Source organism: Myxine glutinosa, chromosome 7, assembly GCF_964187855.1.
Source record: "Myxine glutinosa chromosome 7, kmMyxGlut1.1, whole genome shotgun sequence".
NCBI classification, from domain to species: Eukaryota; Metazoa; Chordata; class Myxini; order Myxiniformes; family Myxinidae; genus Myxine; species Myxine glutinosa.
In genome coordinates, this window is record NC_136267.1 from 21531941 (window position 1) to 21551940 (window position 20000).

The 20000-nt window shown below is 43.8% G+C and overlaps 1 protein-coding gene across 10 annotated transcripts in view; it reads right to left on the reverse strand.

Annotated features, from left to right (window-relative positions):
* LOC137431040 (sickle tail protein homolog) overlaps window positions 1–20000 on the reverse strand; it is a 332796-nt gene that overhangs the window by 35935 nt on the left and 276861 nt on the right. For all 10 annotated transcript variants that reach the window (XM_078781358.1, XM_068121909.2, XM_078781360.1 and 7 more), the window contains 6 exons: window positions 10851–10998; window positions 8743–9106; window positions 7369–7579; window positions 5202–5410; window positions 4839–4973; window positions 3824–3940 (listed from right to left, as the gene is read on the reverse strand). In XM_078781358.1, the coding sequence (XP_078637484.1) occupies window positions 3824–3940; window positions 4839–4973; window positions 5202–5410; window positions 7369–7579; window positions 8743–9106; window positions 10851–10998 (1184 nt within the window). The remainder of the gene's footprint in view (window positions 1–3823; window positions 3941–4838; window positions 4974–5201; window positions 5411–7368; window positions 7580–8742; window positions 9107–10850; window positions 10999–20000) is intronic.

A 20000-nucleotide genomic window follows, 5' to 3' on the forward strand; every position in this document is an offset into this window, starting at 1 on the left:
TTATTCCAATTTAATTATATACATGAACACTGTAGAACACAAATAGACTTCTTGACACTTTCAAAACCCTTCCATTTTGCAGGACTTGTTCGTATAGCTTTTTGAATCTTTGTATCAACGCCGAAATAATAATGGTTTTATGTTGGGTTTTCTTCTTGCACAGGGTAAAACTTCAGGATGAAAATGGTGTACAGGAGAAAAAAAAGAAGAGATTTCAGGACACGTTTACATGAAAGACAAGCTTTTAACCCTTTTTTCCTGGGAAAACCACATTTCCAAGCTGGCCTCCAAAGCCAATCGCCGTCTGGACATCCTCCGTCATGCAAAGTCCTTTCTGGGCACTTCTGAGCTCCTCACCACATACAAACTTTCATCCGCTGCTCAATGGAGTACTGCTCTCCCCTCTGGACTGGTGCTCCTGCCTCACACCTAGCTCGGCTTCACGCGGTTGAAACCAAAGCTTTCAGAATCATTGGAACCTCACGCGATGAAGCTGATTCAAAGGGCCTTTCACTCTCTCACCGCAGACAGGTTGGTGGTCTTTCTGTCTTCTACCGACTCCTCTCCGGCCTAGGTCCCCCTGCTCTGTCTGTGCTGTGTCCCCCAAATTTTCCTGCAGGATGCCCAAGATCTGCCAGAAACCCTCTTCTGATGAAACTGCCAAAATCAAGAGTCTCTGCTCACCTTTACTCTTTCATTCCTCTTTTCGCCCACCTCTGGAACAATCTCCCACACACTCTTCAATCCCACTCCTCCCTCCAGGTCTTTAAAACAGGTGTTCACCACCATCTCCTATCTTCCCCCATCCAAAACCTTGATCTTTTCTACCCCCGTTAAAACACCCCAAATCCATCTCTTTCAATCTCCAACTTCTTTCCTGAAATTTCTAGTAGTGTTCGTTTGCTTTATACCGTGTACCCTCCCCCCAGCCATCTCCCTCCACAGATCTACCGACGTCCCTGTTCTCTACTGTTGTTGTACTTGTGTGCTTCCCTCTCTCTCCCCCTCTTGTCTCCCACTCCCTTATTGTATGTTTTATGTGTCCGTGCATGTTTTCATGTTTAATGTGTTAGCTCTTACACGAGCCTCGACTCTGTAAACCAAACAAAACAAAACAACAACCAAAAAAGAGTGTTTTGGCTTTTAAGGCAGGAGCAGAAGCGATAACAGTAAGCAGGCTCCTCTCTGTCTTGCATTCTTCCATGAAAAGCAGATACCTACGGAAATGTTGCTTCAGCAGCCAGCATCAGAACAATTGCTTAAAAAAATTAATTGTCCATTATGTCTACATCACACTCTCCCAATCTCAATTTTTTTCAGATTACAAACAGCATAAGAACAGACAAAGCAGAAGGGAATTTATGGGGCGTACAGGTGATGGAGAAATGGAAGAGCAAAATTAAATTTCTCCATTTTTATATGTTACACATATATTTAACATATATTTCACTGGAGTGAAGTCGATGGGCCTTCATCGCAAATACCCATGCTTGCCACCTAAAGCAAAATTGAAAAATGGCAAAAAGTTCCGCCAGGATTGACCCAATATCAGATTATTAGTTATTCTTTTCCATTTTGACTCCTGTGACCCCAAATCCCCACCCCTTGAGGCATGACCCGGGGGACAAATTCAAAACCATCATTACACATGACATGTGTCCCTCAATGTTGATTGCATATACAGTACAAAGTTCCATTTAAAAATATGTAAAAATGTACCCGTAATTGCATTTTTCTGTATTTGACCTTCTCACCCATCCCAGGGGGCAGAGCCAAAATTACACTGCTCTTGCACCTTCGTGTCATGTGCTGATTATATCTACAAAGTTCAGTGAATTTCTGTACAATTGTTTAGGAGGGGATAGCGTGTCAGACAGACAGACGGAGCCGATTACAATATCCCCCCGTTTTTTCAAAAAGTGTGGGGATAATAATCAGTGTGACCCCCTTTTCTGTTGAGAATCAACTGAACTCGATTTGGCATGGTTTCAATTATTTTATGGAATATAGTTGGGTCAATATTTTCCCAACAGTGTAATAAACTCCAGAGCATAGTCAGACTGCACACATAAATTGTATCTCTCACAAATGTATTCACCCTACATTTATTCTGTCAAGACAAAGTGTCAGTCAATGATAACTATAATAATTATGAATAAATATATTCGGGGTTGTTATAAATTACTGTTTGAAACCGTGGTACGAGAAAGCTTGGCATTGATTTAAGTGGACTCAGACTTTTATAACAGACTGTAACTTATATTAAAAACAAAAATGTATTCAACGATTGCTTGAGGATTTTCTTTGACATGTGGCATCATCTACATATTTGATGACTTTTATCCTACCACCTTCCAGTTTACCTGTTCTCCCTCTTTTTCCTCTTCTCTCAATGGTAATTATTTCCCATCCAGCTGCGAAATGATGGTTCATGAAAGACGATGGATACGACTGAGGAAACTTATGTTTAGCTGGTGAGATACCTGGATTTGACTACGAACAGCAGTCCAATGATATACTGATATAATGATATACATGGCCTTTTACAATAAAAATATTAACTCAGCTAACCTTTCCGCAGTTATGTTAAGAGTTCCCAAAGGGGTTCAGTGACTTGCGCTCACCCCTCACCCCCACCAAAAAAACCACTATATATCTATATATGTAGGGGATGGGGGGGATATAATTCGTAGGACAAGAAACTGCATTTCTTGCTCGGCTTGGAGTGTTTGGGGCAGAAAGGAGGATGATGTGTGACAAAGTGGCCCAGGTTGCCTTGAAAGGCTCACTTTGGATATGGAGGAAGTTTATGGAGGCACGTCGAACGGTGTAGGTTGAGGTTGTGGGAGGTGGTTCATTTCAGTCTAAAGGGGTAGTGACTGAGCCCGGAAGAGAAATGGAGATGTGTGAATGGTGTGTGAATGGTGTGTGAATGGTGTGTGAATGGTGTGTGTGTGTGTGTGTGTGTGTATGTGTGTGTGTGTGTTGCAGGAGTGGGTGTGGTTTTGCATGAATGTGTCTTTGTTTGAGTGGTGCATTGCGACACACAGGGAATTACCAGTGAACTGGTACTCAATTTGCCGACCTCGGAAGGATGACAGGCTGAGTCAACCCCCCTGGTGTAAATTCAGCAATCGTCTGGGATTCGAACCCAAGATCCTAGGATCCCAAGCCGGCACCCTAACAGCTAAGCCAACACCAGGCTATAAAGAGTCAATAGTTGGAAATAAAGTATTTTTTTGGATCGGAAAATAAATCCTCATTTCGGGGAAGCCTTTCTGGCAATAGTTACAATATAGAGCTTCCAGTAGAGATCAGAGGAAATTTCAATTCCCGGAGAAGATTTCCTGGAATGTTTTTTGCCCGGGGAGGAATGTTCTCGACATTTAATTTGAGGGAACATTGTTTTTTTACTTTATTTGAGATGAGAAGGGGCGTGGGTCATTGTGTGGTTGAATGTGACGAGGTTGTTTGAGCCAGGATGGAATTTGTATTTCTGGGTGCCGGGAAGTTATTATTAATTGTGAGGGAAGCAAAATTCACTGGCGGGAAGACAATCCTATGTATGCATCCACACTCAAGCAAATTATACTGTGTAGATACAAAAATATCAAAGCAGAACCTGTAATTGGGTTAACAGTTCATGTTCAAACTGGAAACAAATTTGATGCTGGAAAATGCAATGAGTAGAAATAATAAATGGGTTGTCATGAGATGGTTCTAAGAATTTTTGGGTTTTTAACAATTAGTATTTACAGCATGAATTCGATGTGTAAGGTGGAGTTTTAAGGAGTTGCAGATAAGTATAAATGAACAACCATACCTTCCAGCTTATGGTCCCATCTGTGTTGTCAGGAAGGATGTCTGCAACCGGGGTTTCACTTCGGTCGGCAATTACCACATCTGAGTTTCTAGCCACATTGGTGCTGAGTTGAAATACCTGTAGAACATAATCACAGCTCTTCGTCAGCTGCTCAAAACTCTCCCACACCAAACAAAACAATTTGCTTTTTCTCCTCCAACTCACACGGGCACACGCCAGTTCTCAATTTCACTTTACATGCCGCACCACTGCAATAACCACTATATTTCCAGATCACAATCTCATACATCCAACGCTCACTAAGCTGCAGTTTGTAAGTTAAATAGATAGTGAAAAAAACCTACAACAAGTAGGGCTATATTCAAAGTACGCCGTCCCCATGCCAAATAAATAAATAACGTATCCTCCAGCGCGTGACGTTGCTGGGGCTCCTTCGGCGCCGGGCAATGCTGCAGTGCAGCACATGGAGACGGGATCGGGAGGGAGTGGTGTACAATAATGATTGATTAACTGCATAATGAAAATAAATAAATAATAATGGTAAAAGAAATAATTTCTAAACCAATTGGCTAAAAGCATACCAAAACCACCACCGCTTCATCCAAACCTGTAACTTTTTGAAAACCAATTAATTAAATAATTAATCGATTAATTTATTCATCAATAAATCAAAAATACCCTTCATAGACAAATCACTTGGTCACTGTCGTGTCCAAATATCAGCTTCCTCGCTCAAAAGGTGCCTGAGATATTGCCCAGATGAGAAAGTTAATAAATATGTACTTAATAAATCGATAATAATTAAGCAATTAATCAATTAAATGACTAATCAAAAAAAGAAAAACAAGGTTTTTGCCAAAGCACATGCTCACTATTGTGCCAAACTTTCAGCTTCCTAGCTCAAAGGATGCCTGATCCGAGATATCACCCGGCAAACAAACAACAAATGGAGTGAAGATTGAGTACTCCCTTTCAGCACCTGGAGATGGAATAGGAAAGGAGCGGTGTACAATACCTGTAACTCAGCAAGGATGCGATTTTCTTCCTCTTCGTCGTCCTCACTTTCTATGGCCGAGGCTGACACAGTGGGCGGTGATGCCGGTCTCTGTTCCTGTGGGATGCTGGGAGACTCTGGCTCATTCTTGGGTTGCTGAACAATTCACACATACAAACACATCACAGGTTGTAGTGCTTAACATTGCCCCTCAAAGAACCTGTAACATTTGCAAGGAAAATTTGATCCAAACAGAATATCTTGCTTTGTACAAAACTGTCTTACACCAAAGATGGACTTTTTGGCAGTAATTTGCAGAGAAACAACATGGCAAAAGGCAGTGGAAATATTATGGTAGGCAAATTCTGTCTCTTGAATCCTTACCGGTGAAGACGGTGGTCGTTGCGAATCCTTACGACTTGTGAGGATAACCTCCCCAGAACGGCCGGTCGTTAAACCAAAAGAAAAGGCAGAAGAACGCTGTGGAGGGTCAGGGGCACCATCAGTACCCTCATGGCCATCAGTTTCCATGGTGGTAGTCTGACCTTCTAAGATCACTGGTGATGGCTCGCTCTTTTTGCTTGTAGGGTCCTCTGGAGAACATTAAGAAAAAAGGATTTGGACAAAACTGTGCACCATTTATTTTTTCATCGCAGCTCAAAGTTTATTTAAAAAGACAAGTGACGCAGTTGTTGTGGGATTTTTAGAATGACCTGAGATTGCCTGCGGTCACAGTTGCCTTCCAGGAACAGAACACAAGTTGTTTCAGAGCAACTGCCTCACCACAGGATTCAGTGTAACATGGGTGGGAAGAAAGGTAGGATAATTGAAGAAGAGATGTTTTTGAATCTGTGCATGAGAGAGACCAGATTTTTGTGGAACAATTCCCTGGTTGCGTGAACATCAGGGACAGTAGATATGGAAGACCAGTCCTGTAGAGAAATGGATGCTTGTAGTCCCTGCCAATCTTCCTGAGTGAACTGCAGACTCACGTTGAGGCAGCTTTCTGAGAATAACCAGAGAGATGTTGACTTTCACAATCATGTGATCTGTTGTCTATCGTCTATTCTCTGTCATCTCAGTCCTCCGACTCCCCTATGTACTCGAGGATACACGTGTTCTTCCTGCAACCCCCTCCTGGTTAAATTACCAAAATCCAATCCTGACCTCACACCGCAACTCTTTTATTCCTCTCTTCTCCCATATATGTATGGACCGACCTTCCAGCGGCCGATCTCTCATTCTTCCCTCCCAGGCTTCACGGAAACAGTTTGCCACCATCTCTTGTCTCCCCCAATTCTGAGGCATGATCTTTTGATCTTTTTACACACATTCATCTTTCTTTCCTCTTACTTTCTAGTTTCAGAGTTTCCTCCCCTCCTCTTTTCCTGTCCGTTCATTCAGTTAATGTTTATCCAACTGTCAGTGCTAAATGCCTGGTATTGGCTTAGCGGTTAGGGTGCCGGCTTGGGATCCTGGGACCCTGGGTTAGAATCCCGGTCACTCGCTGAATTAACGCCAGGGGGGTTGATTCAGCCTGTCATCCTTCCGGGGTCGGCAAATTGAGTACCAGTTCACTGGTAATTCCCTGTGTGTCGCAAGAGGCGACTAACAGGGTTGGAGGCAGGAAGGGCATCCGGCCAAAAAACATTGCTTCAAAAAGGGGACCAAGGTGCCCGAAAAAGGCCAACTCCTGCTCTGTGGTGAAAAATGGCCTCCAAAGGTGGTTCCACTGTCAGTGCTACCCTGCTCAATGTGCCAGGCTCCTGTCAAGAAAAAGAAAATTAGCATGCTGCTTTGTTGTTGTTGCTGTTGTATGGCCCCAGACAGTTCTCTCGAACAAGCCCGTGGCATGGAGACAGCCGATCGATCTCGCAGGAGCGACCCAGAGATCCACCACATCCAGGAGGGTATACCCCAGGTACAACCACCGTGAAGAGGCATCCCCCATAGTTGTTGCTGCTTTGTCATTTACCTTCCCGTTTCCTTTACAAATGCTGTATTTTAATCCAGCTCTGTAACTTTATCACCCATAGGTCAGCTCTTACCAAGGTACTGCTGGGTGAGCTCTCACCAAGATCATGTAATACTTTTATCTATAGTAAACACAGTTAGCAAGCAGTGTGCTAACGGAAGAGAGACATCGCTCAAGATGATCTCTCTTCCATGTACCCAGCACATTCCATGTCGATCAAAGTGTTGGAGCACCCGCAGTCTCCCTATAAAGTGGCAGGATGATTTATCTTACATTAACCAGTTACCTTGTGTAGTTTGATTTTATCTTGTGCTGTGTAATGCTTTGTGAGGTCTCATACCTGGAAAATTCCTGGATAACTCGGTGTTTGAGAAATGGTGCCAAGGGAGGTACATTTATCTTACGTTTTGTCCTCCTTTGTGAGATTTAGTACCTGCATGGTTCCAAATTCCTACCCTAATCTAGGGCAGCAATGCATCATTGGCATATGGCATAGTGACACCTCAACGATGATGCAACTTCCGAACCAAATTTGTATTTGAATCTGAGACATAGATTTCAATTTTAAACACTCACCAGGCGACTCCTTTACAAGCTCTTCATGTCGATTCTCACTGAACTTGGGACTTGCTGATCTCTCAGCCCTTGGAGAATGTACCGGACGGGTTCGCCCATCCGGAGACAGGTAGGACATGGTATCCGCAGCCTCTTGCACCGCACGATCAAAGTCTTGCTCCGTAAAACGATTGTGGCTTCGCCGTCGTGCCTCCAACTCATCCTCCAACTCCTGGAGATAACAACTATCATGTAAAGCTGTTAAACCATTGGCTCTTTCGTTTAATCTCCAAATGTCAAGGCTCAACTTCGTTATCTCCCCATGTGCCTACTATCATGTCAGGTTCACTATGTTTTTTCGTTCAAAAATTTTGGAGATTAGCAAAATTATACATTTTTGGAATATTCAGAGCATGAGGAATCCAAAAATTAATGTTGGCATTTGGTGTAGACACCTTCGCGAAAATGACACTCAGGACAGTGATGAAGATCTGTAAAAGCATATTCCTGAACGGTATAGACCTAGTAGATCCTGTGTATAGGACTTATAGTTCAATCTGATACTAACAAGGCTGCTTTCTTGCTTTATAAACCCATACCTATAACTTCCTATAACAACCTATAACTTCAAAGGACTTGCAATATCATGTATTATGTAATACAGTTATATCACAAATATAAAGATAATGGTTTTCAACTACCTTTGTTTGTTGCTTTTCTATAATCCTGAGCACTATTTTGAGGCCTTTATTGGATTTCTTGACCCAGAAAACATAGGATTAGCATATTTAATGAAGTTTCTAGGTTGACGAGAAGTGGAGATAGCGCAAAATATGTATTTTATGGCGGCCATTTTGAAAATCAAAAATGGCGGCCATGCAGGTGTCTGTGCAAATGCCATCATTGATTTTCGGATTCTCCATGCTCTGATGATTCCAAAAATGAACAGGTTTGCTAATCTCACAACATTTTGAACGAAATTATATTTGTTAACATAGTCAACCTGACTATTAGTTACTGCAAAGCTCGACAACTTTGACCATAAGTACAACACTGGTCAAGATTTTTTTTTTCAAGATTTTTTTTGGTCAAGATTCAAGATTCAAGGTCAAGATTTTTTGTTTTTTTTCAACACTGGTCAAGATAAACTATAGAAACTTAGAGGAACTTTGAAAAACTTGCACAGGTTCAAGATAAGTTGGTTGATAAAATTCAAGAACAGCAAGTTTTATCAATCAGCAAATGTCACCCCATCGCTGTATATGGGGACGATACCTCTAGCCTCGAGGACCCCGACCCCTTAATCTTTAACACTAGAGATGTGTGAGTCCATAATAGACACTTGAACCACATCCGCACTCCCATAACCATTCAGTAGCCATTCCACTAACACACCTCAAGTGTCACCAAACGATTGGAGAGTTCCAATGTGTGTTGCATATGTCGATCCTGTCCGTTAGGCAAGCAGGGCGCTCTTCCGACTGCTGTCAAGAAGCCGACATGACTCTCCATACTGCCAGATACAGGTTGCTCCTGTTCCAAAGCTGACGACTTCGTTACATCTCGCTGGGTCATCGGTTCCATAGGACTTGCATGTGCTTGCTTATCCACCATAACTGCTTGCACGGGCAGGACAGCAAGCGTAGGGGGCTGAGGCGATGAGCGTGGGGAGTGCCCAGGAGGTGTGGCGGGGATCTTCAGCATGGCCGCTTGTTTGGGCTGGGCATTTGGTAACACTGTTGGACTCTTGGAGGCCATTCTGTGGTTAGATGTTATCAAGAAATGCTGTGAGTCAGAGCACAAGTGGGGACAGTCACACCAAAAACACCGTTCACCATGAAACCAGACGATAAATACCGGGCGGTGGTTCATTCGGAAATATTTTTTCAGAAACCCACCACAAAGCAATAAAGTGTGCACCAGTGTAGTTTCAAAGTAATGTGCCATCAAATAACTAAAGAAAAAGTTTCATAGTGTTCAGCAAGTTGTTCAAGTACTTGTTGTTTTGCATGAAGCTTGTGGCTGCCAGTTCCATCATTTGTGGAAGGGAGGCTGTACCACTATGCACTGCCCCAGCTGATACTGGTAAGCTGGTACACATTTTTCCAACCTCGGAAGGACGACAGGCTACGTCAACCCACCTAAAGTTATTTAATATCCAAGCAGATAATTTATCCAGAGTACCGACACACAGTGGCCTCCTCTTTTCAAGACGCCATTAAAATTTGTACGTCCCCAGCCCAAATGCAGATGGGAAAGCTGAATTCACGCAATGGCATATTCCAAGATGCAGCGTATCCGGACTGAACTGCACTGGGACAAGATTTTTAGTAGGATTTAAATCCAAATTAGACACGTCAGGAGACGACGATGGTTCACGAGCGAGCGGTATTCAATGACAAAGGACGAACTATCAAGTCGATCGTCACGATCGTCACGATCATCGACAATTGATGCATCAAATCGGGACCATGATCAGTTATAAGGTTAGTTAGCTACACAATACCGAAAATTCGGTTCGATTCCGACAACTTTGAAAATTTGACCTTTGTGACCTTCAAAGGTCGAAGGTCTAAGATTCTGAAATTTGTTGGAAAACTTGTATTTCATGATGTATGTGATAATATAAGATCATGTACGACATTTCACCCTTTCAGGAAGCGAACAATGTAATAAAACCATCAAAAATCGACTTTTCTAAATTTCGTGACCTTGTGACCTTGACCTTGGGGCGAAAATGAAAAATCGAGCTCCGTGGGGCTAGACACACGACATTGGCCTAACCAAATACCGAAACCCCTGTCAGATTCCACCAACTCCCTCGGAGAAGATGTAGCTTGAACTCGATTACCCCCTAAAAAGACATCTTTTTTGGGCGTGGCTCCGCCCACAATGGGCACAATACGCCCACTCGAGGCAGGACACAACTAGATCATGATATCAACCTCCCACCCAAGTTTCATCAAGATCAGATGATATCCTCGGGTAGTTATGCTGCAGACAGACAGACAGACAGACAGACGCACACCCATGACGAATATAGTGGTCACTTGATAACTCGTGAACCAATAAAATCTAGGACCAGACATCTCAGAAGCGAGCACACTACAAAAATGAGCTTCCTTCCATGGATCAGCTTCCAGCACCTGGCCTTTGACGGAGGTCTCTAACCGAAGCACAAAACAAGCTTCTCAGATTTTAAGGAGTTTCCGTATTTTATTTATTAAATTTGGGGCATGTTGGAACAGGTGCAGTTTTCCTTGCAGTATTTACGTGCCCAACCCAAGTTCTCCTGAAGGATTTAAGAGTCAACCAAAAAATGTGAACTGGCACCAAACAAGCGAGATAGATCCCCTTATTTCTGAAGGTCATTAGTGAGCCAGATGGGTTTTTAACTCGACTTTGATAGTGACATGGCAATTCTCCTGATACTAGGTGTGGTTCCCCTTAATTGAAGAAGAAAAAAGATACAATGTTTTACACTAATTTCCGAACTTTCTTACCTCTGCAGCCTGTTAAGTGAGTCGGTGAGCATGGTGCAGCGGGTCAACAGCGCCTCAAGGTGGCGAGGCTCGTCATTGATGAAACGCATCGCCTCGAGCTCCATTCGTATCACGGACTGCAGGCGTGACTGTAGTTCTGGAAAATCAGCTGTCGGACATTGGGAAAAGTGAGAAGTGAGAGGTTAGGAAATGTAGTAAAGACCAACCAAGTCAGAAAATAATAATGGAGTGAATAAAGAGAAAAGAGAAACATTTCCTCCTGCTACAGAGGTTTGTGACATAACCTGAACTGTGTCACATGGCTACATTTAGGTTGGCAATTTGCAGGTGCTTGTTCATGTATAGTTCAATGCAAACACCAATCCCAAAACTTGTTGTGCCGATAGCCCCAACAACTGCCTCGAGCATGATTTTGGACATCTGTTTCATGAGGATAATGAGCAGAGAAATAAACGAAAACGGCACTTGGTAGAGCGTATACCTCCGCCAGGCAGAACAGTTTACCTTTTGGATCTGGATCCAGATCTGAACCAAAATCGAATTGGCATGTTCTTGTCACCTAACCAGCTCAACCACCAAGTTTTGTCGTAAGTCGTCCACAACGTTTTGAAATATTGTGCTATTTATCATTTCTGGCCCTATCACTCAATGGTGAAGAATGACTTTAAAAAAAATCTAGGATTCAGATCTTCACCAAAATCTATTCAATTGGTCCTTGTCACACACCCAACCTGTCCTACAGGTTTCGTCATCCGTACATAACTTTTTGAGATATCGTGCTCGCAGACAAACAAACATAGATACGGACAAACAAGGGTGAAAACATAACCTCCGTCCACCTTAGGCGGCACAGGTAATGAGTGTAACTGAAATAGAGCAACACAAGTCAACAATAGGTTGCTGAGTTTTTGTGTATCACCTTGGTCCATACCTTACTGGATTATCTCAAGTTGATAAACTTCTCCTTTTCATCCGACTGTCACCGCAAGCTAAGGAAAATTTGTCCATCTTTTGTTGATGTAAATGTTGTCATATGTATTGTTACGTTTATGGGGGGTCGGTGAAAACATACTGTAGGGGAGGTAGAACTGTATAAGAAGTAGCATGGACCACGTGACGTGTCGGAAGAATCTCAATGTACAGTATGTAGGAAACTGTAGCTTAAGGTTGTTTAATTGTTCTTTACACGGGGGGGCGAAGCAGTGCTAATTAGTGGTAGGGATTTAGGATAATTTTCCCCAGTGTGTGCTTACCCTCTGTAAACCTTTACGTTTTGCTGCCACGGCGGCCATGAAAACCACCGTTAAATTACATATACAAGTCAAGCTAAGCCGGCCCTGTGAACACTTACGGCAAAAGGCCACGCCCCCGTAGTGGTACGATTTTGGGGGGGGGGGGGGGGGGGAGGGAGGAGTGGAGAAAGAGCCGGCAGGCCACACCCCTTGAGGGACGTGATTTGCCCAGAGGAGCATGAGGCGTTTTGAAAGGAGCTTCATGATTGGTCGGGATGACGTCACGAGAGCTAGAGCTCGGAGTGGGAAGGCAGCTCGAACAAGATGCTGGCCATTTTGTTTTGTTGGCGAATATCTGTTCTTGTCCTGGGTGGATTTTTGGCGCTTTGGAGGGACGAACCTTTGGTGCGGTCAGTGTGAGGAGGCTGTTGCGGCCGTTAAGGTGGAGCTGGAGGCTACGCTGTCCATCCCCAACAGTGGAGTAAATCACCTTCGGGACTCGCCTCCTGCCTGTGGAGCCGAAAGTGCATGCCACTTTCGGGCCATCACCATTTTGGAACGCTTGCCGCGCGAGAGGCTACATTGAGCTTCAACAACCGCCAAGCTCCTAAAAGCACCTACTGGGACCAGCTATGTGCTGAAACGGGATTTCTATTTATTTTCTTACCTTTCCCTGTGTACGTTTTTGTGTCCGTCTGGAGGTACCTCACCGAAGAATTTTACCTCAGTATTTTTTCCATCATTTTTCATTCCACTCTTATTTTCATTAAATTCATTATTGTTGTATTTTATTTGTCGCATTTGCATGTTTTGTGGGTTCGGGAATAAACCCATGTTTCTTTTCGTTCAGGTAAACGTCTCGCAGCCTTCCTTCTCACACGTGTGATAACCACCATAATTGGGTGCCGCTTCAGGAGTTAAAGCAGTTCGGCTATCCGTCATCAGGCGGTCTTAATCGCCGGTGACATGACAGTATTTACATTTGGTCCATGTTTTGTCCATCCATCTGTGTTGTGTACCTGTGTTGTGCTGTCCTTAATTCTCACCTTCTGTGTCAGTCTAAGTCTGTGTTTGTGTCTTTTCCCCATTGCTCAATCATAGCACGTGCGAGCGTTTGACATCCCGACCGTTTCCCTCTCCCCACTCCTCTCCAATATCCATCTCTTCTGTTTTATTTTGTCATCATAAATTTTCTGGTATACATTTATCAGTCCCCTACCTGTTTCACCAGAAGGGACTATAGGGTTGCTCTCCATCTGTCTGTCCGTCCGTCCGTCTGTCCATCCGACCTGTGGTTTTTCAGACTTCCGCCCATACCCTTGAACATATTCAACTGAAACTTGGTACATGGCTTTATTATAAGCTACAGAACGAGTTTGAGTTTTAGGGAGTTTCATCAATTTCTCAGAGTTATGCCCTTTTTGGACTTGGTTGATTGGACAATTCGATATTCATGCATTCATGCTATTCCTGCATTCACTTCCTGAGCTTGCATGTCCTTGCTCGTTTCCCATCTCTCTTTGCTTTCTTCCAGCTTTGCCATCTCCTGATATATTCCTGTCATTTTAAATTGAAATAAAACTTTTCTTCTTCCCTTCCTTGTTCATGCTTACCTCCCTTCTCGCTGTCTCCCCCTTATCCTATGAGGTCACACTCATTCCCACCGAGTGCTAAATCCACAACCAATCCCTTCCAGGTTATACCCTTCCAAGTCCAAACTTGCAGCCATCTTCATTCCTTCATTCCTCTTTCCCCCCATTTGTCAAATCTGCCTCCACATGTCTGTCTTGTCATGCATCCTAACAGGGTAACTTCCCTCAAACCCCTCTCCCTCACTCATACTGAAGCCCAAAAAATATTTTGTAAGCTTATTATATGATTCTTGTAAGTAACCAATATGAATACCAATATATGGCACATGCTCATACATAACTATAACCACAAACTACAGTTAATAAAGTTTAGTGTTTACTATTTTGTGATGCCAGACAGACTGCCGACGGCGCTTCTGTGACGTGTATATTTAGCAGTCACTGAAAATATTTGTGGGGAATAAGCATCCCTGTGCTGCATCCATTAGTCGTTGCAAGTAACAGCAGGAACATAAATTAGATGAAAGATAGTATCATGAGAAAGGACTTAATAGAGGTGCAGACTAACAGCTTGTTTCCTTCTTTACAGGAGCGATGCTGATGGAAGAGCAGAGGAAGGTAGACCTGACAATGGTACAAACATCAAGGGAATGAAGGAAGAGGAAAGTAGAGGCAGGAGGGAAGGAAACTGAAACTAGCAAGTAATATGGTTGAGATAGGAAAGGTTAATGGGAGTACCGGTAATAAAGGTAATGGGTCAGAATTTGGGATGTCAAGAGATGTGGTGCATTGCTTGCTTGAAGTCCTAGTGGGAAGAGTGAGAGAGAACAGCCTCTGGAAGGTGGTTCCATAGGTGAGAGAAGTGAGGAAGAAAGCAGTTAAGGTGTGCAGTCGGTCTGGACTTTGGAAATTTAACAACGAGGGGGTTACTGTATCCTGGAGTTGCTGCGGAGGGTCGGAGGACTGAAAGAGCAGAGGGAACAATGTTGGAGAATATATGTCATAAAACAGAGAGACCACAGACCCACCTGTGATGTGACAGCAGCAGACCTTGTGTCTGTTAACAGAAGTTAAAGATCATGGATCAGGCCTCATCACGAAATAATGCAATAAATGTGAGCGTTTTATATTCCACGGAATCTAGGAGAGATGTGATGCTGGGGGCACCAGCCCATAGCAGAGAGCAATACTCCAATGAGCTACAGACAAAGGCCTAGCTTGTACACTGTAAGTAGCTCTGATTTTCCAAGGAAAGACTTGGTTTGATGGAGGATGCCCAGTCTGCTTTGGAGGCCAGCTGGACGATGTTGTTAGCCCAGCATATGTCATGGCTGATGTTGAGGCCTATAAATTCAAGAGACTGAATCTCTTCTAGTAGATGACCAAGAAAATATATCTCGGAAGGTTTGTTTGAGAATCATTCCAGAGCGAGAGTAAGACAGATTTTCCAGGAATGAAGGACATGTTCCATTAATCAGACTGTCGTGTCATCATTTCATGATCACCAGAGAGAAACACAGCTGTTGTCTGCCGAGTAGAAGGATGGAGTACAGTATGACACAATGTTGATTTGTCTGAAAAAAGAAGGACGGGGATTTCCAGAGCTTCGGAGTGGTCATTGATATTGATGAGGAAGAAGACTTATGAGAGCGTTGTTCTCTTAATGACATATCACCCCAGAGGGCACTAACCTATATTGTCGTGGTGCTGCAGTGTGAGTAAATGTAGTCCTGTAATACTTTTCATGTTATATTTTTCCTTTTGAGCTCAAAGTTGAACTTGTCTGAGACATTCGCAATATGAAGCTCTTTGCTAAATTTTGCGATCCCAGCTGCCCTCATCATCAAGTTATTATACAGACAAACAGACAAACACTCAGACGGGATAGTGTCTGTGCACAGGATATCTCAAAGGGTTATGGACGGATCCGGACTAAATTTGGTGGACAGTTTGGGCGTTTTGGATGAATCCAGCCCATCAGTGGGATAGAAAATGTAAACTGTTCCACCTGGTCCCTGTGCTGCTGATGCCATGGGGTACGTGCTCTACAGATTGCCATCCTACAGTTCAACTTGGATTGACACCAAATGACTCAAGAAGGAACATTTGGACTCGAGAACAAAAGGAGGCAAGGGCAGTAACATTGAGCATAAATCTATCAAACATAATTGCAAGTTCGGTAGTTTATGTTGATCTTCCTCGGAGAAGAATACCAGCTGGAAACATAAGCAGGGGATTTAAAGATGGGTAGAGAAGGGAGGATGGGATTGAGGGTAGGAGGTGAAATATTGAGCGAAGAGGCGTAAGCTGCTTCGCAGTCTTGCGAAGACTCCAAAGAAACAATATTGGAGATGAGAACTGGTTCCATCAGAATGTGAAGACTAAAGAAAACTTGAGATGTTGTTGTTCACCTCCTTTTCCCTTTATAATGGGTGAGGTTCACTTTTACTTACTAGCAATCCAGATTGCTCAACCTCACCAGCTTGTACAAATTACCACTTGCATTTTACACAAAAGCACATTATTGAACATCAAAGTCCTACATGTCTCCGAGTCTCTACAGCAAGACGAGTTCTTCATTCTATGTAGTCTGATTCAAACCGAGTAGTGCTCCATCGTTTTAAATCAGGGGCGTTAGAATAAATGATATCCTTAGAACCTCAAGGCAGACTTGAAACCAGCATTGGTTACTTTTGATCGACATCTATCAGTCTTGAGGATAAACAAGTTTCGAGATAGTCGATGGTTAGGCCTGGAAGTATAGCCCAGAGGTAACATACGTCACCTTTTGGCTTTCTAGGCAGGATTTGATTCCGGAACTGACTTTGAAACTGTATTTCTGATGTTTTGTAGCCATGGTGTTGCATCAATGCTCTGCCATCAGAAGATGCCTTGGTCGCATATGCTAGGAATGGCTGATGCCATGGGGTATTTTGTAAGAATAGGCCATTGTATGCCGGCATTTTGTGTGGGCATTGTGTGTTGGCAATGGGTGCGGACATTGTGTACCAGTATTATGTGCCAGAGTGCCGGCATTGCGTGCCGACATTGTGTGTGAGCACGGTGTGCCAGCAGGGTGTGTCGGTAATGTGTGCCAGCATTGCGTGCCGGCATTGCATGCCAGTATTGTGTGCCAGAGTGCTGGCATTGCGTGTGAGCACGGTGTGCCGGCAGGGTGTGTCGGTATTGCGTGCCGGCATTGCATGCCAGTATTGCATGTCGGCATTGTGTGCCAGCATTGCGTGCAGGCATCGCATGCCAGTATTGTGTGCCAGAGTGCCGGCATTGTGTGTGAGCACGGTGTGCTGGCAGGGTGTGTCGGTATTGTGTGCCGACATTGCATGCCAGTATGGCATGCCAGTATTATGCGCCAGCATTGTGTGTGGGCACGGTATGCCGGCATGGTGCGCCTGTATTGTGTGCCAGCATTGCTTGTTGCCATTTCATGCTGGTATTGCGTGCCGGCATTGAGTGCCGGCATTGCGTGCCAGCATTGCGTGCCTGCATTGTGTGCCAGCATTGTGTGCTGGTATTGCATGCGGGCATTGTGTGTTGGCAATGTGTGTGGACATTGTGTGCCAGTATTGTGTGCTAGAGTGCCAGCATAGCATGGGGTACATTACTTGGGGTACAAATACAAATACAACTTTGTCTGGGGGTAACATAGGCTATGTGGCCACGGCCTCATTCGGGGTTGTTGGGGACCAGGAGAGGGGTGTAAATTCTCGATGTAAATGTGTATGGTGTAACACCACCTGGTGATGGTGGCAGAGGGTATTACAATTTCCTTTTTTAAACTGGGCAACACTGAGGTTAAAGCACTCTTTGAACGGGTAAATATTTCCTCCTTCCCTCCCCCCCTCCCCCCCCCCCTTAAAACGGAGGGGCCTGTCAAAGCCACCCCCCCTCCCCCCACCCAAAAGATGTATTTGTAGCATATCTTTCCCCTCCCTCTCCCCTCCCCACACTCCATTCCTCACCCCTCCCTCTCCTGCTTCCTCCCCCCACCCCCGGCAATGCAGGGTACTCCTGCTAGTCATTGATAAAAGAAGTAAGGCATCTCAAATTTGTTAATGCCAAACCATGTCCTGTCCTGTTTTGAAATGTTAACAAGGCCACACCTTTGTGTATTGTGCTCTTACTACATACATAACAATGTGTGTGATGTCATGAGAATAGTCAAATCCATCAGAGGACGATATTATAATTTGTTCATTATACTATTCAAAAGCACATACAGAATAAACTACAACGGCACTCGGTAGATAGAGAGGAGAAACCTCTGCCAGGTTAAAGAGTTTACATTTTTTTATCCAATGATAAGTCAGATCTGGATCCAAACCTGAACCAAAATCTAATCGGCTTGTTCTTGTCACCAACTCATCCCTCTAGTTTTGTCATAAATCAGCCACAACCTTTTGAAATATCATTCTATATGTCGTTTTTGGCCCTATCTCTCAATGGTGACAAAACACTTAAAAAATTCCCTGATCCGGATCCAGATTCAAATCTTGACCAAAATTGAACCAGTTTGTTCTTGTGACATGCCCAACCTGTCCACCAACTTTTATTCGAATCTCATTCACAACTTTTTGAGATATCGTGCTATGTATTGTTTTTTTTTGCCCTATCTATCAATGGTGAAGATTCACTTTGAAAATTCTCAGATCCAGATTGGGATCTTCACCAAAGTCCAATCATTTTGTCCTCAGCACATATCCAACCTCTCCACCAATTTTCGGCCGAATCCGTCCATATTTTTTTCGGTATCCTCTTTACAGACAGGCAAACAGACAAACACACAAACAGGAGTGACAAAGGTAGCGGAGGTAACAATGGTTCTTAGGATGGTCGAAATGCATCACTCGGTTGAATCCCGTTACTCTAAGAATATTTTAATGTTTCTATCTCTGTCTTCTCCTCCATAATGTTTGCCAATTTTTCTCATTTTGGGGCAATTTAATATCATATGGATGTATGTGAAAGACTTCCTCATCATATTTTAATAAGGGGCCAGGAGTTCATACAACATCAAAGATAGGACGAAGTATTTCACGAGTGAACTGGCCAGGACTGACGTTCGATTGGAGCTCGTTAGAAAGGCAATCTTGTGTTCCAATCGGTTCTTCTGAACATGTGCTTGTTAAAATGGACATCTCTCTGACCATTCTCAGAGAGCCTCCTCAGCGTCGACGAGTCTGGCATTTCACTCACACCGAATGGCACGGTCTTCAAGCAGCCATCAATCATCTGGACTGGTCTCCCATCTCTACTGCCTCTGACATCAATTCTTCCTGGGAATTCTTCCAAAGTAAATTGCTCTCTCTCATGCACAGATATATCCCATCTCGTCTTCAGTTGTCATGCCTTTCCTCCCGTCCATGGTACATGGAATCTTGCGGTGAGGCAGTTGCCCTGAAACAACTTGCCTTCACCTCCTACGGCAAATCCAATGGAAGTCAATCTCAGTTCCTTTCACAAAGCTCGGAACAAGTGTGTGTCCACCCTCAGGAGAGCCAGGAAACAATATCTCTCCACTCTCATGACTGAACTCTCAAAACTGTCTCCATCCTCCAAATCCTGGTGGCATCTCGTCAAATCTGTTTCTGGTGTTTCTTCCCCCTCCATTTCCTCTCATAAAAAAGCTGAATGCCTCAAAATATTGTGTCCCAAACACATCGCTCTCTGTACCCACCATACCCAGTCTAACTCAGCTGCTCCTGGACTCTTTGACCTTCTCTCCCAACAATGTGGAGAAGTTTCTGTCAAACCTCGACTCTGATTCTGCAGCTGGACCTGATGACATCAACCATCTGGTCCAGTTGCAGAACATCAGCTGTTCACCACCCCCCCCTTATCTTCCCCCATTCAAAACCTTGATCTTTTCTACCCCCGTTAATACACCCCAAATCCACCTCTTTCAATCTCAGACTTCATTACTGAAATTACGAGTAGTGTCAATTTGTTTTATACCGTGTACCTCCTCCCCCCACACACCCCAACCCCATCCCCAGCCCTCTCCCTTCCAGAGATCTCCCGATGTCCCTGTTCTCTACTATTGTTGTGGTTGTATGCTTCCCTCTCTCTCCCCATCTCGTCTCCCGCACCATTTATCATATGTTTTATGTGTCCGTTTATGTTTTTTGTGTTCAAGGTGTTAGCTCTTACATGAGCCTCAATCTTGTAAACAAACAAACAAAATATATATATATATATATATCTAAGAAGTTTCAAACAGAAAGTGGTTGTTTGGTGGAGCAATGAGCATGCTTATCAAACATACCCCCATCTACTAAGTTTATCCACATTTTGCTCACACAACTTGT